The 25,447-nt window shown below is 40.7% G+C and overlaps 1 protein-coding gene across 6 annotated transcripts in view; it reads left to right on the top strand.

The window, feature by feature from the left end:
* Positions 1 to 25,447, top strand: part of cep112 (centrosomal protein 112) — a 116,353-nt gene that overhangs the window by 42,116 nt on the left and 48,790 nt on the right. For all 6 annotated transcript variants that reach the window (XR_004569354.1, XM_034220021.1, XM_034220019.1 and 3 more), the window contains 4 exons: positions 7,555 to 7,690; positions 9,981 to 10,088; positions 14,990 to 15,172; positions 22,905 to 23,135. Coding sequence is in view for 5 of the 6 variants with exons in the window: in XM_034220021.1 (XP_034075912.1) it covers positions 7,555 to 7,690; positions 9,981 to 10,088; positions 14,990 to 15,172; positions 22,905 to 23,135 (658 nt within the window). In the remaining variant the exon portion in view is untranslated. The remainder of the gene's footprint in view (positions 1 to 7,554; positions 7,691 to 9,980; positions 10,089 to 14,989; positions 15,173 to 22,904; positions 23,136 to 25,447) is intronic.

The raw sequence follows: 25,447 nt of genomic DNA, 5'->3' as shown, positions 1-25,447 counted from the left end.
ACCATTTCAGTCCTCCTTCCTGCTGCTTGGCACCCAACTGGCTTTATCAAAACCATGTGCCTGCTGAGGTGTGGTGGTTGTAGCAGCTCTGACTCTGTCTCAGCAGCAACTTCTGCTCAGTTTGATCGTTTACAGTTTGGAGAGGCAGAGGCAGCGTCTTCTTCAGGCAGCGGCAGGGAAAAGCTCGCCTTTATGAGAGGCTACACACTGGCTGTCCAAAACCTGTGCACACCCCACCCCCCCCCCCCCTGTCATGGATGGGATGTGTTATCGTGTGTAGAATTCACACCAACGCTTTCCTTTAGTCATAATCCTGTTCATCCCTTATTTAAAGTTTCTTGCTTTTCTACCATTGTTTCAATTTCATTTTTTGCTGTTGTATATGCACAGCCCACCACAATTCTTTTGATAGGGTATTAATTAAGTGTTTGGTGTCAGCCTTTGTGTCATTGTTTCTTTCTTAGTGTTTGTGCATGCATGCCCACATGCTAGCGTGAGATAGGGCCCCTTCTCCTCTTGAAAGTGTAGGATGCATCCATTATGGTCTTTCATGTTATTTTGTGTGTGTGTGTGTGTACATGCAAACCCTACGTCTGTGTGTGTCTTTGAAGTGGTCTTATCTATCGCAGCATTCCTCTCCCATGACAGGAGGGATGGAGGGGAGCGGAGGTGGTGGTGGTCCAGAGAGGGACATGAGGTAGCCCCAGTTAGCATTGAGATTCAGGAGCAGGTGGTGTTATGGATTCTGAATATTGAATAGTTTCACCAGGGTTCAATATTTACTCCCATGACAACTGCATTGAAAGAGCAGGATGGAGATGGGTTAAGCCCCAGTTCGATAACATAGACCTGACAGAAGGAAAATTGTAAAAGCAGCTAAGGTCGCAAAGTGAAAGCACACTTACATCTTCAGATACTCTTGCTTATTTTATATCTATTCAGGTCTTACACTGAAAAAACTGAAATGTTGACTTCAATTAAATGTATTACGTCAACAGATTTCACATTACTGTATTAGGTCAGTTGAAAGCAATAATATTAAGTTGAAATAAAAAAACTAATATTATTGATTTCAACTAACCTAATACAGTTGTGTGAAAATTGTTGACATAATACATTTAATTAAAGTCAACGTTTCAGCTTTTTCAGTGTAGGTTTAGTTAAATTAACCCCGCCAAATAATAAAACAAACTGAAAAAAGTAGATAGCATAAACTAGGATCACTTTAGACAAAGTAGACACTAGCTAAGGCCAACTGTCAATTAACTTTCTCCTCTGATGGTCCAATTGACTGAGTCAGGAAGTTGTTATTCGGTGTGTTTATAAGCTTTAGGTTGAAATGTGGAAACAACATGGACGCTATAAAGAATATGTATTTTTATTCTTTAAATCAAGCCGGTAGTTACTCCATAATTCTGTATAAGTAATAAGATAGACATCCAAACGAACTGGGCAGAGAACATATTCTCATTGGAGGCAATAAAAGAGGTTTATTTTAGTATTATGGCTTATAGTAACTCGAGGTGTAAGGGTAAACTTACCATTTGCTATCAATGCAGGATTGTATAATGAATAAGTTGTTAGGCAGTCTTTAGTCTTTGTGAATATTGAATCAAATGGAAAGATAATAAAGCAGATAATAAGTTTCTACTCTGAAAAAAGAAAACCCGGCATTAAGTTATTCAGCTCTAATTTGTCATATCTGTTCATCGTAGTGTTTCGTATCACTTAATATGTGTGACTGATTGATATTGTGACATTCCCATACATGGTGTAATGATGTTAAATGCCTCACCGTGCCTACGTGATTAGCACACATAACCAGAATTGACTTTTTACACTGAGCTAGCCAGCTAACCAAATACGCATTGACAGTATGAATTATTACAGTTCATTCATGCACTGAAACAACTCAATTTGGATGCATTGTCTTTTGGGCTTTCGTGGTTCCAATAAGAATCTTGGAACCTTATTTTCCATTGTATAATATCTGGGATATGAAAATACAGTATGTTTACTTTAGGGACTTATGCCTTGCTGATTTGGCGTATTATGCTTTAGTCTGCATAATTCATGAAGCTAAATAGCATCTAAATGCACAGTGAAAGGAAGACAATCCCTGTTCCGAACCCTGTCAGATTTCTTCTCTTCTTTTCACTTATTTTCTATTCTCTTGTCTTTTCTTCTCTTGTGTTCTGGTAAAGAATGAGTTATGTCGTTTTTGTTATTGTTGTTGCGTGGTGAAACTAACTGAACTCCAAAGCCATTTTTGAAGTATGAGACAGACATGTAGTTTGTGTTTCTGTTCCCTAACACCCACATGTTTATCCCCCCTCATAGTGGTACTGTCAGCCCGGCCGGGCTGCACCAAATTCTTCTTCATCCCTCTCTCTTCCTCCTTGGGGGGTTTAGTTGGCTTTGACACACCAAGCAGAGCAAGGGAAAGTCACTGCTTTCATCCCCAGTGTTGATGGGAGAGCGTGAGCGTCACATGTAGTCCGTTGTAAAGATGAATTGAAATGTCATCTGTCATGTCCAGCAACGCTTCAGCACTAAGCCCATTCCCTTTTCAACGTCCAGTGATCTGTGGCTAACGCTATTCTTGACCTTTCTTTAAAGTGAATCTATGAAGCTAACTATTCATTTAGAAAATACTTACTAGCTCAGTTACCCAGATATGAAGATAGCATCCTCATCTGTCTTGTTTCGCCTGAACAACATGTAAAAACTCCAAGACAAATATCCAGAATATATTCTTATTTGGAGCCAGAATGAAGCTGTTCCAAGCAAATTAGTTTAGTATAGCCTAAAAATGGCATAGTTATTACATTATCAAAGTAGTTGCCTGTTAATATTCCGTCCATCAACTCAATTATTAATTGTTTCAGCTCTGAATCTTCTTAGACTGGTATACCTCCTGAAAAGGTAGCTTGTCAAATGCTTTCATGCTTTATTTTAAAAGAGGCTAGTAGCAATACTAGTGAGGCAACTATTCCCTTCAAACAGATGACTGTTGTGCACTGAAGCTACTGTGTGTGACGGATAATAATAATGAAACCACTTTTGTTTCCATGTGGCCGTTTTGTTTCATATCTGATGTGAAATGCTGTTTGTAAACAGGCCACATTTGTTGGCAGTTTTCAAGCCATCAAGCTCAATGATTCTATTTTCGACTCTCTTTGAAACTCTTTTTCTCTCTGTCTTTAATATGTTCTGCCCTTGTGCCGTCTCTCTGTTGTGTTCACTTATTTGTGGTCTGTCTTTTATTCTGTGTCTGTATCTCTTTATTTTTCAGCTCTCTTTTTCTGGGGATGAAAACCATGCCTGTTTTATTTTTTTCTTCAGAGGGCGCTGAATATTTCAGTTTTGCATTTTCTCTCTTTTTATGTGCTCCCTCTTTTTTTCAAGCCCCTTTGATGTGTCTGTGGATTCGTTATCATTCCGTTTGGATGAGCTCACAGACGCAGATGCGCGGGCGCTCGCATGCACTTGCGCACACACCGCGAGTACACACACTCTCGCTCTGTCTTTTTATACTAGAGACCAAAGGCATCCGCATGCAAGCGTGCATTCTCCTCTGTTTGTCAGTCTTTTCCATGCGCCACTCCACCCACATCACAGCCCATACAATTCTTAAATACTCTGCTTACATGAAAATAATATTTGCATGGGCAATTAGAGTGTATTCAGTGTGCATTGACTTTAATGTGTACTCTTGTATTAACTGTTTGTAAATGTTAGTGTACAGTGAGTTCCTTGTCTCTGTTCATCCAGCATGTGGTGCACACTCAGTCGGCACGTGGCATTTTGTGGTTTGGGCAGTCCGGAAAACACCGGAATCCCTGCACCCCTCCTGTCTGCCGGGCGGCTGGATGGCGGAAGCTCTTTTACCCTTTCTAGCACAAACACTGCTCTCCCCTCTAAACAGCCGTTTAGCATTGAGGGATGAGAGGACTTCCTCTTTAGAGAAGGCACATCTTTAATTTGAGCCTCCTCTCCTTCCACTTTTCTGACCAGAGATCCATTTAAAGCCAGCGGGCCGCCCTGACGCTGGCACCCCTCTCCTTTCTCAGCCTGTGTGTTTCTGCCTGCCATGCCTCCCTGGTTATTTTTCTCTGTCCTCTCATCTCACCCTCATTGCTGTGTTATTGATGGTGACACACTGTCTACCGCTGTCCTGACCACACACACACACACACACACACACACACACACACACACACACACACACACACACACACACACACACACACACACACACACACACACACACACACACACTTCTTCTCAAAGGAAGGTGCTAGGGCTGCTCGATTATGGCAAAAATCATAATCTCGATTATTTGGGTCAATAATTGTGATTGCGATTATTAAATGCGATTATTCATTGACTTTTAAAACATCCATTTATTGGAGAAAAAAATGTGAACAGTATGTTTTTAACAGTTGATTACCCTGAACTTTAAGTATAATTCAACTGAAAAACCAACAAAAAAAAAAGTAATAATAATAAAATAATCGTTTTATTTCGATTACGTTGTTTTCGTAATCGTTGCAAGCCATAATCGTAATCGCGATTAAAATACAATTAAAATACGATGAATTGAGCAGCCCTAGAAGGTGCCATGTGTTCACCTGCATAATGTGTTTCAATGTGTCACAAACTTAAAGTTAGCTGCAGTGAATTTGTTGTGCTTCCTCAGAGGTATAGGCCTAGCAGCTAACGTTGTCACAGAGCATTCCTTGAATAAAGTTTTCAGTAACACACAGAGTTAGTGAACATACATATACACGCACATGTGCACGCGCACATAAGCTCCATCGCCTCTCAAGCGAGACACACACCCAATTCATTCCTGCTCTACTTTGGAAGTTTAAAGAACTTGCTATTTCTGTGACATCCTCTTTTCCATCTCTCTTTCCCCTTTCTTTTTTCCCCCATCTTAGTCTCTATACATATCCTTTTGTGTCTGTCTGAGCCCGGAAGGCAGTCATGCAACGGGACTGATTAATAATTACAGAGTACACAAAATTGGGAGAGAAAAAAAAACAATTTCTATGTTGTTTGATGTCCAACATGAGAGAGACCAAAATTACAAAGAGACAGAACACTATAAAGAGGAGAGAACGCTTGCACATTCCTTTTCCAATCCTGTGCTTCTGTTCTTTCCTCTGTTTTCTTTTGTTATTCCTTGTTCCTACCTTTATAGAGTTGTTGCTTTGATTTTTGGAAGTGATTAATCACTTCTTAAAAATACAACCCTTTGTAAATATAATAATAATAATAATAATGCATTACATTTTTTATTAGAGCGCTTTTACAGGTGCTCAAAGCGCTTTACAAGTACACATTACACATATTAGACATGTAAGAGTCATTACTGCGGACATTACCCACAGGAGCAAATGTGGGTAAAGTGTCTTGCCCAAGGACACAACGGCCTGACGCAGTGGCGGCCGAGGCGGGATTCGAACTGGAGTTCACAAATATGTGTGTTAATGCAATGACTGTAGTTTTCTCATATACATAGTTGTATTTTCATAGTGTTGCATGCTATGCTTTAATTCAAGTGCTAATGGACCTTATCATTTATGAATTATAACACACACCCACACACTTGACAATGCACTTTTTAAATGCAGATTAAAATACAGAGTCCTTCCAGCTGTAGTTTTGTCATAGATTCTACTAATAGGTTTAAAGTCTCACCCAGTGGCCAACATGTATTCTTCCTCCTGCTTGTCTGGCCACAGGGAATAATTATCCGTACAATGAGTGTTCATTTACATGGAGCAGGAGACAAGTGTATACTCTGCACTTCACGCTCTTTGCCTCCTGTCCAACACTGTCATCTTTTTGCAAAAATCAGAAGGAAAGGTGTCAGTAGTTGCTCCAGTGCACTGGAAGCTGCAGAGAGTCAAAATGGCTTCACTTTTTGTTGAAGTTTCAATTGAAATGTCATATTATTCCTATATACCTGAATAGCATGGAGAGTTCATTTTAATTTACAGGGTTTCTGTATGATTTTATGAAAAGCAGTGGTATAAAATGTTATTTTGTTTTTTTTGATCTAAAATCATACATTTCTAAAATAAAACCTACACTGTTTAATAAAGTTATCTTCAATGTAGCTCAAAGTTAAGCATTATTATAGACTTCAAGTATTAGTCGTAATACATGTAGGTTAGTCTGTGCTCTTGCATAAAATAAACATATTTTAAGTTGTTAATCCAGACTTTATGGCACATGATGTGAAATGTATTGTTTCTAAGTATATTGTTAAATGTCTTAGTGTTGTTGTATGACATTAAGGCATAATATATGGGAAGAAATTGAGATAAAACTAAACAGTAGCATTTAATGACAGTATTAATTAGATTTTTGTCACAAATCAATGTTTCATTATACACGACTGCATAGTTAGCGAATAAAAAGGGCGTTATACTAAGCGGTAAAGCCAGACATTTACTTGCTAAAAATCACATTTTTTAATGTAAAATCTCTTCTTTATACAGTAACTATTGCTTTTGACAATGTTGTGGTTAAATGAAGTGCAGGTCATTAACAACTTGTGAATATTGTATACAGTATATACAGCATGTAAATACACAGGTGGTTACAATAATAACACCCCCATGATCTCCCTTCACTTCTATCTCTGTCACTCTCTCTACCCTTTTCCTCTCCCATACACCCTCCTGTCCCGCACACCCTATGTGGGTTGGTCTGACAGCTGCTTGGTGTATATGTATGATGTCGCTGCTGGGCGCTGACAGCTCCCAGTATAAGTCTGTCCCTCTCAGTGTGCCTGTCAACCCTTACAGCCTACGACCTGACATTTGCTACAATATAGGCCACACAAATGCACACAAAGCTATTGAATTCATAGACACTGAAGAATTGTACGCTCACATTACTTTCCACAATCTCTCTCCAATACAATGAGAATGATACATTGGTCATTTTAACCTTTCTTTATCCAGTTATTTCGTCTCGAAAGTATTTTTGCAACAACTTTTTTCATAATAATAAGATTTACCTACATTTCTGGATGTGATGTTTTGGTGTTTTTTTTGTTTTGTTTCTTTCCGTTATCTGTCAAGTGGGAACTAAGTTTTTTTTTTTTGCGTTTCTCTTATTTTCCTACAATACTGTTAGGATTGGCTGTGAATAAGAACATGAAGGAGAGACCATCTATTTATATTAATAACTATATTATTATATTTAACTATTTTTTCTTAGAAAGGGGCAGGTAATATAAGATTATTTTCTTCTCCCTGCTCCTTTTCGGGTATCGTGTATAGAGACATGTTTTGTAAATATTTGTTATACATTAAGTTGTGCATACCATGAACGGAACAAATACAAATACAAATGAAATGAACGTTTATTGACAGGTACGTTTTGCTTTGGCATCTGGTAGTGCGCACATAAATAATCAAAGAAAATAAGTTTCAAAAGTAGGTAAAAAAACCCATATTTTTAAGAGACAATTTAGCATTAAAAAAGGATACAAATGTCTTGATATATACATTTGTGTGTGTTGGTTTGAAGGGAGATGGAGAGCCAGCTGGACAGAGCGAGAGAGAGCCAAAGGACGCAGATCCAGCAGGCAGACATGGCGCTGGAGCAGTTCAAGAAACAGGTGGAACTCAGCTCTGAGAAGACCTACGCTGACATGAAGCTCCAGGTGTGACACACACACACACAATACACACACAGCAAAGTGTAACATCAACATTAAATGCACACAATGTATAGTCGCCTACACATAGCTCTATCAATGCACATCTGTTACATGTACAGAATGCACATTGTACACCCAGTCAGCCTCATTACCCATTAATACATGGTTTTTCTGCTGTGTGCCAAATACAGATGTTCATTTACCCTCCTCTCTTTTATGTCTGCTTTACCGCGAGGACAGTAAAACTGTTTGACAGGCAGTAACCAAGACAATGCACACACAAACACACACACTTTTTTTGTAGTAGAGACACAGCCTGACCACAGATGCAACAGGGCGCCACGCTAATTGCGTTTGAATGTCCTCCGTATGTCTCCCTCCCCTTCACTTCGCCTTCAACTGCTCTCATACTGAAAAAACACACAAAAATGTCTTGAGCCCTGTCCTCCCCGGGCAGTTTTCACTCATTTCAGTCAGCCAAAATGAATGACACGATTTATAATCCTGCTCATTATGCAGGTGCATTCATTCGCACGTTGACCTTGCTTCCTCTCAGTGGGCGTGACGTGGGATGGTTGTGTTTTTTTAATGGAGGACGGGTCGCCCGCACTCAGCAGACTAATTAGTACGTCAGGCCAGCCTCGCAATCAGCGCTCCACACCGCGTGGGCTGCTGCTCGTTGGGAGAGTTCTCCAATCGATACACACTCCGCGGTAAACTTCTGATGTTGTCTTACAAGACAGTTTGGCTATAGGCGTTTTTGTCGAGCATTTTTTGGCTATGCTGTGTGAGTGCTGTATTGACGGGGCAGCACTGAGTGTGATCCTAGGTTGCCGATTAGCACATTTGAGTTGCTGATTAGTGAAGTTTTTAGCAAATCCATATGTTGTAGTTTTAAAAAAATGCTTTGTGTGGGAGTCGAATGAATGCATGGATGTTTGTAGGCGCACAAAGCAACCTTCATTCCCCCCCAGAGTGAATTTAAAATGTCTGTCATATTGAGCAGGAATGAATTGTGCTGCAGATGGAAGAGAAGACAAACGGGAAACTTTAACGAGGGTCAAAAGAGCCCTCGATGCTGCACATGTCTGTATGTTCCTCCTCTTTTCTCCTGTTCTCACCCTTCCATCTCATGCTTGTTCCCTCTTTTCCCATGGAGCCCCTGGCATCCCGATTTCCAATCTGACTTTATCCTCAGCCCACATCAAAGCCAAGAGAGGAGCAGTTTCTTCTGTATCTCTGTCAACCTCTCCCAGACCCACTTATGCAACGCTCCATCACGTTCTCCTGCAAAGGCTTTAATGTCGTAGTGTTTCACTCTTTCTCTTCATCCTTCCATCTTTCCTCTCATTATCTTCTCTCTCTGTCCTCGCATTGTGTTCTATCTAAATGGATTATCACTTTCTTTCTCTCATTTTAAAATCAGCATCCCACTTTAAGACTGCCCTGTTTTGGTTTTGGTGTGAAAAAGAAGCAGCACACAGAATCAAATCTCTGTTGCGTGAGTCGTTTAAAAGAGGCTTCAGCATTTCAAATGGATTCATCAAAACACATTTCGCATTTCCAGAGCGTTACACACACAGCAAAGCCCAGCCCAGATACAGAGGCGCTTCAGTCAATTACATTTCCAATTGTTTCGATTATCGTCACCTGAACAGAACAATATGAAACGGGTAGGCTGCAAGCACGTGGAGTTAAGATAAAAAGAGTAAATATTGTGACATTTTCGACACGAACACACTTCCTCAGAAGAAAAATATATTTGTTTTAACTGCGTTTCTTATATTTGAGTTTTGCAGTTATGTTGTTGCACCTCTGAATATATATGTGATTTTTTTGTGTGATCTACTGGAATTGCATATTTAATGTTAATTATAATATCGTACTTTGATGAATAGGTTAATAAATTGATGTGCTGTTTTAAAGATATGACTACGATACGATCACACGTCATGTGATGAATATATTTCACCCAACAGCAGCTCATTCATTTCAAATGAAAATAAAAATATTACAGAGTAGCTCTGCTGCAGATGCATGGTGTTTTAGCTAGTTTTTTTTATATATTATACTTATGCTGTGTTTATATGTGAACTATAACTAATGGAAAAATATAGAGGAGTAAAAATGAGCTGCAGTAAAATGGTATCCACTATTCTGAAATATGAGACATTGAGTTTTGATGTATTTTCTAGCGCAACATAAATGTATTCCAGATTAGAAATGCAGCCTTAATGGTTCAGACGTGATTTATTTTCATTTTCAATGTTTTTTTTTTATTCCATGGCTCCAGATGGACAAGGTAGAGGAGGACCTGATCCGCTCCAAGTCCCTCAGAGAGAACCAGTCCAAAGAGTTCTCCCAACAACTCGATGCACTCAGACAGAAGTATGAGCAGCAGGTCTGTATGAGTCTGTCATCTGTCTGCAGTGTGTTTGTCTACATGTGTCTGCACGTGCGAGAAGTTTTCTAGCGTCTCTGCTCATGATGAAGCCAGGGGAAAGCATTCTTCTCTCGCTTCTTCTCGTCATCACATTGTTATTTTCTTTCTTTTATTGTTAACACTTGGGCATCTGGAGCCAACCGAGGGGACTGACATCCATTTAGAATACTCTTGTTATTCCTCCCCATCTGCTCCACCTGATTAATTTCTCATGATAGGAGACACGCTTTAGATTAAGACCGGATTGCGACTCAATAAATAACTTAAACGTTGCCAATTGAAAACGTATGCAATCTGCATAACAGACGCCGCTTCCCTTATCATCGCATCTCTGTCACTCTTCTTCGATTAGGAGAAAGAAACCCTTTTCACAACTCATTGCAATCCAGCTTACTGATAGGAGGACATCTCTTAGTGCATCAGATTCCATTAAACCATATTATCAAGGCATCCCGTCTTATTGTAGGCAGCAGAGAGCATGGTTTATATTTCTCCTACTTCCATTAAGCTCTCCGGCCTGATAGTGGGATTTTTATCTCTGGCTGTAGACTTTAAAAATCCAACTGAATATGTTTGCCATAAGATATTTGTACTTTATTTGTAGATATTTATACTAATACTCTTTTGTGTTTCTTTCTTTGTGTAACCTGTGTGCTACTATAGTTGAGTAATGCACAAATACATGTTTTTTACTCATTCAAATGACAATAGTATATACAGAATCTGTCTCAAAGTGGCTTCACAATCTGGGATTCTTCACACAATTATAACACCAGGCAAATAGTTGTATAGTTATTTCAAGCATACTAGGGCAACCCTGCATAGCAACTGATTGCACCATTTGATATATCCCAAGTTTGAGCATCAATAATAAATAATAATTTAAATGAAGAATGATGAAGAGGCTACGGCATTAATATGGTGTAGCATCTCTATTTCCAATCTGTATTCACATCATGATTGACTCCCAGCCACCAAACTAGCTCTCAACCTGTCTGATAATAAGCATGCTAACTCTCATTTCCAGGCCAGATGAAGTTTACACTGTGTCTAATGTGCTGGAGATAGTTTTAAGTGAAGGACAGAAGGTCAGTGTTGTTTCCAAGGGGGTGGAGAAACGGCTCCGTGACTGTTTGTAGTTATAATGACGTTTGTAGGGGGAAAGAATCTAACTTTCAAAAGATTTAAATGGGATTTATTATGTATCTAACAGAAAATGTGTTACTGGGAAAGAAGGAAATGCATCTTCCTAGTTCCTTCTGAAATTATAAACTGTCATAGAAATGGTTTTCATGACATGAATAATTTCATGCTTCTCCCTTTCAGCGCGGTGTGGACAAAAGTAACAAGAAACAGGTTTTATTGCGCCCAAAATGATTTATGATAATGATTTCATCGCCATATCTATAATAGTTATAATAATAATGATAATAATATGAATAAGAAGAAGAAAAGTGATGTAAGTCAAATCCCACCTCGACTTGACGTGTTATCTAATACGATATTATAGTATTTATATTAACACTTGAATATTTAATATTGCGGTATGTCCTGTCCCCCCTAATGCAGCTTAAACCATTAAACACATCATATGTATATCCAAAAGACATATTAAGCCGTTGTAATGGTCTCGTTACTGTACGATTTTCTTGGTGTTTTGTGTGCCAACTTCAGTGGAATCATGAATTCCATCTCATGTGAAAAACAGGTAAGTCATCAAAGCATTGCAGCAAATATATTGAAGTGGCGATTATCATCTGCCGCCACAGAGTGGGGGATGTTGACAGTTGAAGCCAGCTACACAGGGTGAGCAGCTCGTCAGGAAGCCTTTTGTCTTCAAGATAAAAACACATAAAGACAAAGGGCCTGCCTTTGTGATGACGTTGATGTGCGTGCTGGTGACATTAGCAACACAGTTAGAAGGGTAGGGAAAAAAAGAGAGAGAATGTATCTGTAGATTATTCATGTGAGCACAATCGTTTTTATGTTTTGCGTGCTGTGTTTATGCACACACACAAGCGTGACCACGAGTTCTTTGTGTGTACCCATTCACCCATGCCTTCATGCGTGTGTGTAAATGTGTGCTTCCACTCCAGAGAGATTGGTGTCACAAGATCGCAGGGGTCAAGTTTGTCCCTTCAGATACTCACAAAAGAACATTCCCTCAAGGCCAACTTCGATGAGCCGTTAAAAGGCGATCTATGTATGAAGGAGTTGTTTTCCAGCTGACCGTAATGGCAGTTGGACGTCATGGTGTCCAGAAGAGCACTGCCTCTTGACGTCGGAGTGATGCAGTGAGGTCAAATGGCTGATTTAGAGTTGTGACCTTGAGAGTTTAGGGAAAACTCAACAGCTTCATTCTTGATGTTGGATTGGAAAGTAAAGAATGAAAGAGACTAGTCTGTAGGCTTGCAAGTGTGTGGACGTACTGTACTCATGTAGGGTTAGGGTTAGCACCGCTCACTGATCTTTAGTTTAAACCCAGTGAGGAATAAGAGGTTTGTCTTTCTTCCATTTCTCCCTTCCTTCCCACACTTACTCCACACTCCCCTGCTGGGACCAGACAGGGCTTCTGTTCAAATCTCCTCCACACCCTCCTCTTCCCTCCTCCTTCCCAAACATTTCAGATTTCTCACTGCGGGGCTGAAAGAAGCCCATTACCTCACTGTCCTGTCTCAATGCGATCAATGCACACACACAACCATGTCGGGCCGGGCTGACAGGAGTCGTGCTGTGCAGTAACACCCTACTCACTCTGTATCTGTGGCACCAAGCTGTGCTATAACCGACTCAGTGTTCCCTTCATAAACTCCATGCCGGTCCCTTTAAGAACCGCAGCACCCAGCATCCTCCGCTGCACGCTGGCGCTACGTGATGTCACAACCAGACGCCTTGCTGGGTCTGCTTTCTGTCATCTCCTCTTCGTCTTTTTCTTTAGCTGATTTTCTCTCACAATGGATCTATCTTACCCATTTCTTCGTCCTTGCTTCACCTCTGATCCCCTCGTTCCTCCAAAATCCCAATGGCCCGAGACTCTAAACAGGAGCGTACAGGAAGCCACGATGTCCGCCCCTAATTTCTGTTGCAGCATGCCACGTTGTCCAGCTGGGGAGTTCTTGAAGCAATTGCCAGCTTATCAGTCTGTCAGCTGTAACTTGTGGTGCTGTAAGAGTCTGACTATCCCTTTGGGACAACATATTCTGGCTGTGGATCTCATTTGTATCTATCTATTATGGAAAATGAATGCAGTGGAATTCACCGTAGACAACATCAGCATCACCAATGATAGCATTGGAAGAAGTTGCCCACATTCTGCATACAGTTTGTCAAATGGAGCGTTGTGGTGTCCTATTGTAAACTGGAATAATGGATTGCGAGGGGTATCTTTAGAGTGTGTGTGTATATTTTGACCATGCCATTAACTGGGCCGCTGAGATAAAATACATTTTTATCCAGCTATAAGTCTTCTTATCGCCCTTTCAGAGAGCTTTTAGCAAAGCTCCCTCAAAATCTGAAGGGTAAATTCTTGGCTGCTAAAATGAAGTGTCTATTGTGGCCTTCCTCTCAGTGCTGGGGACGGAATCCGGCTTCCTGTAGATAGCCCCTCATTCATCACCTGCTCTGAATAGCATGCAATGTCCAAAGATAGGCCCGTGGATAGAACAGGCACCGGGCATAGAGGCTGTGGATCTCCGCTTCTCTGGCAGGCCAGGTAGGGTGCCGTCAAGCACAATGTGCAGGGGATTAGCTTCAAAGCAGGGAAGCAAATGGGCCCCAGGCCCCTGCTGTCCTTTCAGGGCTCTGGCTGGGACTGCACGGCGGGATGGTGTGGGGGTCACAGGTTCCCCCGCCATGGGGGAGTGGGAAGGGAACAGAGCCTGGGAAAGGCTTGGGGCTGGGAGCTCTGCTGCCAAGGCTCACCTCTCAGCAGGTGACTCCGCTCACAGTGAGGCTGGGATACAGACTTACTTCAGCTGCCAGGATGATTAAACTCTGAAAAATTGGGCTTTGTGTCCCATTAGAAGTGTTTTATTTACCTCTACTGTATTGTGTACAGCTGTTTGTAACTCAAAAACTAGCGAAGTTGGCTTCCCGTTGATTGGTGCATGTGGCTCCTTGCTATTCTAGAAGCCTAAATCCATGAAAAAATGGTCTGGTAAATACTTTTTGTATCAGAATCGTATCAATTTTGAAAACATAAACTGATATTAATCAATTAATGGAATGAATGAATAAGAACTTAGTTCATCACACGTAAAGGCGCCATCAAAGATTAGTAACATCTTCCCGTTTCTCTTCAAAGTTTCTGCTGTTTTCACCAACCTCCAGTTCTTTTTTTTTATTATCTGGGTTTATTTGTTCATCATAGTCATCGGCTAAGCCGATTTTCACATGCTGTCAGACGCATAGCATGGGGCATCGGGTAGTTACTGCAGCAGATGGCTAACCCCTACCGGCTTGCATGCATAGCCCCAACTAGCTGCTCTCTTATATGTCCGATGGCAGAATAGGGCATGGGGGGCAGATTTGTAGAGAAAGAAAGGAGTGGGGCATTGAGGGCCGGTCTGTACAATTGGCAGTAGAGGTGGGAGGGCGGGGGAGCAAGCCAGATGTAAACACATCACATCACGCCTTCCTCTGACAATGGGAGGAAGCGGAGAAACTTTCCTTGCTTTTTTACCACCTTCCCAACAATTTGGCCGAATTGGTAGGGCACGTAGGTGTTATGGGTCCAGTTATAGGTATAGGAGGAAGAAAGGATGAATGGATCGGTAGATGGACAAGTTGTCATGACGACAGGATTGCTTCTGAGTGTGTGTTGGCTGATGAAGTCTTTCTTTGCCTGCTTGTCCAATCAGATGGCTGAGCAGCGCATGCAGCACGAGCAGGAGAGGACGCGGCTACAGCAACAGCACAGCACGGAAAAGGACAGCCTGGTCCAGGAGCGCCAGTGGGAGGTGAGCAGCCTGGAGAGGCAGGCCAGGGCAGCCCTGCAACAGCACCAACAGAACACCCAGGAGTGGAGGAAACTCGACGCCCAGGTAGGGGGTCTCCACTGATCCACGTTTGCACACACACACGCACATGCTGACCCATCGCTCTCCCGTGGACAACCATTTTGTATTTCGCACATTGACGGTTTCCTGGGGTTTCAAAAGCACAGCGGGTTAAGACACTTTTTTTACTTGGAGCAGGACAGATATTGATATTGGGCGTGACTCATTTTATGGATAGCTGTGTATCGGTTGGTAGTTTACAAAATAATTTAGATATTGCTATCTGAATGTTTTTTCTTATAGTTTCGGCAAAAACAACGTCGCGCGGAAGGAAAGTCTTTGGGGAAAAATTGAATAAACTAAACAAAAAAGTCACACAGTGCCGACTTCTAACGTTGTTCTAAAACATTTTTAAGATTTTCTTCTTATCGCAGCAGGGTTTTGTGATAGAAGTGCAAATATTTGACACCACAGGTAGCCAGATGAAGGAGAAGAAATCTGTTCCATTGGGCGCAAAGGTTTAATTCCGAAACCCTGGGTCCAATTTCTCTTTTATTTTCCGCTGTACGGTTATAGACCAGCGTTAAGCGCCCTCTACTCACTCCGAAGTGTATCTCTGCATGACATTCTCCTCTCACCGCAGGTAGTCATCTCCCTCCGGAAAACGCTGGTTATTCTCTTATTTCAGTATTGACGGCCCCAATGAATGTATGACATTTGGAGCTATATTAACGGGCATGCCTATTCTGTCACCGTTTAGCCAAACCAGCAGCAGGTCTTCATCTCGTCCCCTCGTCTTCGCCTCTCTCCAGCCTGGGCTAGCTTGAAGCTCTGTGGGACGCCATTTGACAAACCGGCCCCCAACTGGGGATGTGTTTGACTCTTCAGGCTTCCTGATCAAATGGACATTGTCAGCATGGAGAGAATTTTTGTTTATTGGCCATTAGCTGGATATGGGGATCCAGTTACAGTCGCACCAAATGGAGGGCGAAGAAGCCGGACTTCACGTAAACATTTTTAAAGTTGTATTCGTCATAACTTAGTACAACTATTTACGACAAAGGGGCATTCAAGAGATTAACACATACCACAAAAAAAAAAAAAATGAAGTTAACCGTCCTATTTGATGTTGAAAGCCTATTTTTCTAGTCAAATGCAACCATTTCTAACAACTAAAGAGACTCCTTAGGATATCAAAATATAATCTTTGTGACTCTGACATTTTTTTTTTTATGTTTACATTTAAGGTTGTAATATTGAAACTAGAAGTGATGCTCCGTCTGATGTTCAAAACGGCCCCCTGTCGGTAGCTCAAATATCAAAAATATTCTTTCATACTAGGCTCTGTTTCACATTGAGGCAATTATTTTAAACACCGCGAGAAGCCATCTCAATCGCCATGCCAGTTATTATTATAATACTGGTTTGCTTGCGCCACAGCTTTCTGAAAATGTACTTAAAAAAGCAACAGGGAGAGGCCCTCTCTAATGTGCCCCCGTCCAATGTTTTGGGGTGAAATGTTTTTCACAGCACCAATGCCACCAGCTAGTGTGTTATCTTTGCTTTTTGGAGATGCCGTCACAACAGGACATTTCTGCTGATAACATGCTGTCCTACTCGTGTCAAAATGACGTGTTGTTTCACGAATCCTTGGATCTCAGAAAGTGACAGAAAACAAACTTCTCCAGTACTCATCTCATATTCTCAGTTCCCGTTTGCTTGAGCAGCATTTTGAGTAGAGATGCGTTAACGTCAGACGCAGCAGAAATCAAGATGTTCACTCGGGCCTTGGAAAGATGAAGGATGGGATTGTGAGGTCTCTGAAAGTGTGGTGTGGATGTGAGCTGGTTTGACTTCCTGTTTGAGCACATGGATGTGCGGTTTAAATGACAACAAGCTGACATAAGTAGCAGATAATATGTATTAAAGATGTGCTTTTCTACACTGGAAAAAGCCACTTACTCCTAAACACTTGTGGGTTTACCAAAGTTGTTTACCACCAAGGATATCTGTGCTGTCATACTGCTAGCAATGTGGCCTTCACTGGCAGTCTTTTAAATGAATAACACAGGGCGGAGAAAGTGTGGAAATATTAATTGAATCTTCAAAAAAGAGCACTTTGTTCATGCACACAGAAAACATTGAGCACTTCCTGTAAAGCAAATTCTCTGGCTTCTTTTCTCCTTTGCTTCTGGGAAGCTCAGGACTTTTCAAAACAACACACTCCCACCACATGGGTCGGATGGGCAGTATATTATCTCCAAGTGACATGTCAGTAACCGTCATGCCTGCTGTGGCATGGCCTCATTATTTCTGTCTCCCTTCTTCTCACACTTTCTCTCAGTCTTCCTGGAATCAAGGCAACGATAGTTGCAGCTCGGAAGTTGGGAAGTGAACAGCAAATGTCAGTCACACACTCATAGGATGAGTAATACCCACTCATCCCCTTGATGTGGTGGGACACTAATAAATAGCATTCCTGACTTGCCAATGAGTCGTAGCATCGATTTAATAAAAACTGGGACACGTTGTTCTCCTCCCACCAGAGCACCTTATCCAAAATATTGAGCCCACCGTGAAGCAGCTGCACATTATAAAGGCTAGTAAACACCGATGTTGTGTACAAGGAGCTTCTATTTGTCCCATGTCCACACTTTAGGTTATATTTAATTGTTCTGTTTGTGCCTTAAATGTTATAATATCCTTAATGGAAGAATCTGAATTATGCTGCTGGATTCTAGGCCTGGTGTGGGGCTGGCATCCCACCGACTCTGGGGATTAACTCACACATTCTCAGCCTCTTGGAACTCAATGTTCTCTTGAAGGAGAAAAAATGTTTGAAGCTGAAAAAATAGAAGTATGAAAAGAAGCTCCCAGACAGTTCTGCATTGTCCCGTCAGCTGATCAATGTCTCTTGAAAGATGAAGAAGCTTTGTTTTTGGGATCCATCCTCTAAAAGGCTCCACTTCCTGATGTAATGGCCTTTTTTTTCCTCCTTCTACAGACATTGTGATGAAATCATCCACCCATGTTAAACAAATCAATGTTAAAGTAACAGAATGAGGAACACTATATATTTTGTGTAATCACACTGGATATGAAATGATGACTCATACTTCTACAATTACGAAGTTTACCTTGAAACTTTTGTATTATATATTCCCTACAAAATGATGAATTTTTCGAGAATGTACAGATGAATTCTATTGAATGTAAAACAATTTTAGTTTTTCACTCTTGCTGTTCTTAATATATACTCCATTTTGTGTATTTTCAGTTTTTAAACATTAGTAAGAGTCGGACTTCAAAAACTAGGACAAGCATTATAAATACATTTTAAAGCCTTGCGAACAACACAATTGTTTGTTCTATGAAAAACGTATCATTCATATTCTTCCCACCAGCTCCTCCTCCAAACTCATTTTATAGGTATTATTTTCCCAATTAATTAATGTATTTTCTAAAGGAAAACGTACACGCCATCTGGACTTCAAACAGCATGGGAGAGTCTGGTGAGGTCTTTCTTCTGGGCCGCGATGGACTAAATAATGATGCTGTCAATTTTTCAAAGCATTTAAATCCCAACTACGTGATTAAGATGAGTCAAATGAAGAGGGTGATGACAAGCTGAGTCAAATAAGAGGATGTCAGAGGAAGGGAGCAAGGCAGACAGCTAGACCAGTGTGCACGTTGATTGTCTCTGCGCTTGTGTACTGTCACTAACCAAATGATTGGTCCCTGAGATCTGGTGTCTTCAAGCAGATATTGTCTTGTTACTCAATGACTTCCTGTAGCAGATCCTACTATGACTGGCATTGTGGTTTAAGAAAGATTTCATCACGTCTTACTCTTCCCATGTCCTGTTCATCTGAGTTTTTATGTTTGTCTCCTTCATTCTGAACAATCATGGGAAAGTCATCAGTGACTGCTGATGTTCTGTGATGTGTCGAGAGTTACAGCATGCTCTCTTTTCAAAACATGAAGCCATTTTAGTATGTGCATACGTCACATATTGTTGATTTCAGGCAGATTCAGACATTTTTAAATGACAGGCTAAAAAAACACATTTATTACAACATCTTACCTACATTTTGTTTTTCTTAATTCAGTCAACTATAACACATGAGTGCAAATGTATTGTATGTATCTAAGTCTAAACATGAATATATTATTTGTCTGTCGAGGAGTAAACGGACTGGTGATTTTATCGGTTATAACTTTTGCGTTTTACTCTGTTATATTGCTAACACGAAGCCAGTGCATTGTTTACATTTAAGTATATTATGTCCCTTTCAGCACTTTGGGATTACTTTCATCAATGAAAGGTGCTTTACAAATAAAATGTATTATTATTATTTAAACAAATGTGCTTTAATAGTTAATTATTTAACTATTTGTCAGAGCAATGCTGCGAATCACTTGTTCCAGCACACAAAGCATTAGCTTTCACGATAACATAAAGAATAGAAGCAGGTAAACAGCTAAGCTATCCTAATAAGCCTCAATTTGGAGTTCAAGCTAAAAGTTGTGTCACCTGTCATGCTAATGCACAATATCATTTCTCACAGCAGTCCTTTGTGATGTGTAAGCAGGAACAGAACAGATGCAACCACAGTAATAAGATTAATTATGGGTCTACAGCATTCAGGTGTGCCTGTGAGCCAACGTGCACAATGCCAGGGCCTGGCGCTGACATGCACAGATGGAATTATACATTTTATTAGCTGTGCCTCGGGTTTTTTCTGTTTATAGTTATGTCACTTTTATGTAATCCTTTTTTTAAATGAATGTTAACATATCACTTTATTTTATAACATCAACAAATACATTCCCACATTAGCATAACAATAGCATAATTAATCTATTCAAATTCATTTTAATGATGTACCGGTGTTTTCCTCTTTTTTTGTTTTTCTAAGTCGAGGCCATTCTCTTTAAAATATGTGGACACCCTGCATTATTATTATTATTATTATTTATTACCAGCACATCCTGGCTGTTCACTCTATAAAGGATTCTGCTTAAACAAATGTCACATTAAAGTTTGCAAAGAGAGTAGCACATGGGTAATAAAGACAAATCCCTTTAAAAACCAACTTTGTAGTTATTGTGGCAGAGTAGCTGGTGTTTCTTTTTCTGTCTCTTTTTATATACATTTTATACATAAAGACCTACAGTCACTAATGGAGTCTTATAGCTTCTCTTCAAAATGTTCTTGTCTCGATGGAAACGTATTATGTCTGATAACCAGCCTTCTGATGGTTCCCCAGTCTTTAGACTTTTTAGCTGACACGATTTGACCCAGTATATTTCATTTGACACTCTCCTATTGTTACCAAGAGCTGCTTAATCTCAAAGCTCCACATCTGCATGCTAACATGTGCCCTGTTGGAAGTGGCCACGCTCACATACTTCCAAAGGAGACATGCTCTTTTGGCCTCTTAAGTTTCCGAAGTGTCATTGCCTCTGTTCTGGGAGATTATACTCTTTCTTATTCAAGGATTTTTTTTTTTGGAAGGCAGATCATCCACATTTGTTAAAGAGAGAATTATACATTAAAGATCCTCGAGAGTTCAGTTCTAATAGCTGCTTGCCCTTGAAGGCGCAAGTGAAGCAGTGAGACGGGTAATGTTGAGGAACAGCACTGGGACACAGAGATAGAAAGGATTGCTTGTGTTTGTTTTTTACCTCATATTCTCTCTGACTGTGCTGCATGCGATTGTATGTGTGCGGCAGCCTGACCATGTGTGGCTGTTTGTCTGTTTATGTCTGTGTGTGCGCATGTGAGTCTGTCTGTGTGTGCCAGTGTTGGAGGGAGCACAACACGGAGCCACAGCATCTGCCTGTTTTTTTGACACTCCTTTGAAGTCTCTTTGATTCTCCCCAGTGCCCGCTAAAAAAGACTTCAGACACTTTCTGTCTGATTGCCTTAGCATGGCGTTGTCCTTGGATGCCCAGGCAGAGCACATAGTTTGAACCAAAGTAAGAAATAAATCAAGTAAACCAAGGAGAGTAATGAGGATGTGCAATAGCTGTGCAATAGGTAGGGAAGTGTGAAACACCAAAACTGCAGTGCTTCTTAGAACCACACTTCACTAAATTCATATTTGCTCATTGCTTGTTATAAATTGTAGGGAATGATCATATTATACTGACAGAAGCAATATATGTGATTATGTTCAACACATTTGTGAAAGCTTTAAGTGTGAAACAATGTAAAGTGTACATTAAAGGGGACAATTATGCTAATGTTTAAGCTAAAACTTTGGCTTTTCTGCCTGAACGTTTTAACATGCTTCAATATTCAAGAACCACATAATTATCCTCATACTCTCTTTCTGATTATACATGTAATAGTTATACATTAAAAACACTCTAGTATAGCGTTTGTCTCTTAAGACACACTCCAAAAAAGACTACTCTGCTCTGATTGGTCGGTTTTTCCAGGTCTTCTGTATCTGTTGCTCTCTGTGTCATTTCAGCCGGGGAATGACTGTAACGAACTGAGGCGCCACGTTCTACCTAAATGTAGTATAATTGTGACATCACAACGTTACACATTTTCTGGCTGCTACTTTAAAGGCACAGTTTTTGTGCAAATCTACTTGAATAGAAGTTATGATAGTTTCACAGTGTTTTTCTAATAGCACTCAAACCTACTTTATAATACAAAAATATGCATGGTTATCTCACTTTTCAAAATACAATACATTTAAAAAAGGAATTATTTTAGTTTTTAGGCAAAAAACCTTCATCAAACAAACTGTGATGCACTTTTGTGAAAACAGTAGTTTTTGCATATCCTAAACTCTTCAATCTATCTGAGATTGAGTGTCATTGCTTGTGTCAGACTAGTCTTATTTCTGGTGTTTCAGAGGCTGTGGGGTTTGGCTTATTAGCATTCCTGCTATATAATGTTGATGCTCACTGGCAGCACTATTAAAGAGCTCTTCTGGTTGAAGTCAAGGCTGAGCAGTTCAAAAAGAGAGAGGTTACACCATCACAGCAGCCCCTGCTAGAGTAGTCAAAAAGAGAAACATTGCAGCATGTTTGTGAAACTTGGTTAAACTGTACAGGCTCTCCCTCAGATACTGTGTCTCAAACTCTCTGCAGCATCCTTTTAATCATTCCTATCAATACAGAGCATTTCTTAACATCTCCCTGCTGTAGCATCTCTCATTGTGGTATCTGTGTTTATTTGTTTTTATATTATCACCCTACACGACACATCATTTCTCCTTGTTTCTCCCATATTCATGAGGGAAATGGAGAACCTCATGTGTCAGTGACAGAAATAAATACCATGTCATTATGAATGGTTACCATCACTTATCTTAGTCGACTGTACATTTATTTTCTTTTTTGTGACCAACTATTTATTGTTTTCTTGTTGCCCTCACAGAGGGACTTGTATACACAGATACAAATTATATAGACAATAAAACAAAAAGAAAAAACAAAGTTAAAATAAAGGGAATCCCTTTCCCACGCCACCCTGTCCCTCCCCCTTCCCACCCATCTTGCCATTTCACAGAAATCATACTGATGTTTGTTAGAAATCGTCTGAGTTCATCTATCTATTATATTATTATATTATTTATATTATAGCCTAACCATTTATACACATCACACACATTCATACATTTTTTTCAGAACATTTGATCTGTTTAAACTGAGTTCAAATCGACTCCTAATCATCTACAAATGCACCAAGGTGTGCATATATGTACAATCTTAATTGACATGACTTTACATTTCTGTTTCCAATTCCTTGCAGACAATTTCAGATTTGGAATCTCAGTTGTCGAGTCTAAGTGAGGATCTCCATGGAGCCAATGAGAAGCACAAGCAACAGTTGGCTGAGATGGCGTTACTCCGGGAGGAAGAAAAACAAAGCGAATTCCTGGACAGAGAGGCATCGTTGGACCGGCTCCGCTCGGACATGGAGCGCATCCGCGGCGACCTTGAGGAAAGCCACCAGCAGGAGAAGGACGCGGCTCAAGAGAAGGTGGGTGAAGGGTTCATGAAACACATCGCATCCCTTTCCTCTGTGGATAAATGCATTTCAAACAAAGGTTTCATAAAATGTGAAACGTTCTTCCGTTCACAAGCAGTTTCTCACAAAACTGAGTGGATGGCGCTCGTGTTTGAAATAGCCTCGAACCAGTAATTAGGTAGAAAACACTGGGCAGAAGAAGAAAAGCTGTGTTTATTCCTGCATACAGCTGTGGTTGCCTTTCAGCCTGTGGGAATCGTCAGCTGCTATTACCACTAGAAGTGTTGTTGTATGTTTTAGCAATGTCCTTGTGCAGGCAATCAATCATTTGTATTTTTCTATGTATCTCAAACTGTTTCTCTGTATGTCTGCCTCTTTGTATATCTCTTTCTCCAATAGATGTTTGTCAGAGGATATTGGAAAAATGTTGTCTTTATCAAGCTATTATTTAAAATCAGTGCAGACAGTGAGAACAGATTGTGTGTGAGTGTATGCTTGACGTGGACTTGTTGTATAGTGCTTTTATTCAAAGCCTTTTATAACTCTTAATCACCCATTCTCCCACACAACGTTATCAGCAAGCTACCAAACAAGGCACGTTCAGTGTTTCGCCAGACATGTGTACAGTAGGAACGGGGGATCAAACCGCTACAACCCACTCTACCTGCTTAGCTTCGACCGCCCCTAGAGAAGGAAGGCTTGCTCGGGGTCGCAACAGCCGCCGGTTCAGTTTTACAGATCAGCACATCTTAATGTTTGCACATCCAAGATGGGGTTAAACTTTTGTACATGTGACCTCTAAGATTTACCCACAGACTCAAAGAGCCTTACGCAGCGTCCACACGGCGGCGTGTGTTGAAGCTTGCCGGTGAGCTTGTCTGAAACTCGACCAACAACCAATCACATGAATCTCCCCGCCCCAAAGTGAAGCAACGCTCCCACAATGCAGTTCGGCAAAGTGTGACGTCACCCCATTCAAAGTGAATGGGCAGAAGCGTTGAAGCTTCAACGCCGTGTGGACGAGCCGTTAGTGTTATTGAGAAATGTCCTCGTAAACACCAGAAAAAAACATGTCAAATTACTATTAAAGGTTTTTACTACGTCATAGATAGAGTCTAAACAGAGTGTTGAGTCAGATAGTTATGCATCCCTAATGTTGTTATGGAACTTTGCCTTACCCTCTTACCATCATGGGATATACACTTTTTCATCGTTCGGGGATTGGATTTAAGGGACAGTCACAAAGTGGAAACCACAGACATTGCCCAGCTTTGCTTTTTGCTATCTTTGTGAATCAGGAAGTGCTTCAATTAGAACTTCTGAGGTTTCCTGTCCCTTTCTTTCTCTCTTTCTGTCTTTGATTGCTTCCCTGGCCACTACAGAAACTGGACCCCCGACTTTGAAATCACCCATAATCTTGTGCTGGTCTAGCAGGAAGCTGACCTAAGGTGGTGTTGATCAGAACCTAATCCCTCTGCAGGTCCCATCAAAGAGAGCATTTTTCATTAGACACCATCCCGCCCCAGCTGCGCAGCATTAGCCCCGGAATGCAGGGACCTCCAAAGCACCCAGCCGGCCATTTTGGCTCCATATGGCACACAGAACCTGGGGTACTGAAGGGAGAGGGATCCGAGGAGAAGAGTTTGCTTATTACAGGGTAATCCTCGTTTGAAGAAATGCCGCTATTTCCTATCAGTCCCTTTAATTCATTTTGGGATACGAGAAGGCTGCTTTGCAACTGAAAGATGATTTGTCTTTTTTGGCTCACTTTAATTCCTCTTCCATGGGAAAAATGACCCACAGTTGTCGGGGAATCTGGAGTGGATTCAAAGCAGTGATGCTGTATGTTGAACTGAGACTGATAACACTAAGAAATGTGCTAGTTTCACTTTTTATGAAAGAGATTAATGATTTCTCTCAGTCCCTTTTTGTCAGCTCAAAGTACATGCTTCTAACAAAAAAATCACAAAAAGGTCGAAACGGCTTTGCTTTTTCTTATCTGTGTCCAAGTTAGACTTGGGATTGTGGAAAAGTTTAACTTCTTCTTTGCGCCCTGTTTTTTTTCACGTGGGATTGAAGTCAGCCAGCTTTCAGATCCATATTGACTCGTTCGCCCTGTTTTGTAAGCTGAAATGTCTCGTTCTTTTGATGCAGACAGAAATGCTGTCCTCTGCAGTCCAACATACTCTTGGAAGCAGAGGCCAGCTTTTTTTTTTTACACATCTCCCAGATCCTGGAAAAAAGGCCAGAGAAATCCATTAAATCCATGAATGGATTCCCATCAAAGACGCATGCGTTTATGGGAGAGACAGAGAGACAGAGAG

This window comes from Gymnodraco acuticeps, unplaced genomic scaffold (assembly GCF_902827175.1).
Source record: "Gymnodraco acuticeps unplaced genomic scaffold, fGymAcu1.1, whole genome shotgun sequence".
NCBI classification, from domain to species: Eukaryota; Metazoa; Chordata; class Actinopteri; order Perciformes; family Bathydraconidae; genus Gymnodraco; species Gymnodraco acuticeps.
This window is presented reverse-complemented; position numbering and strand designations above follow the sequence as displayed.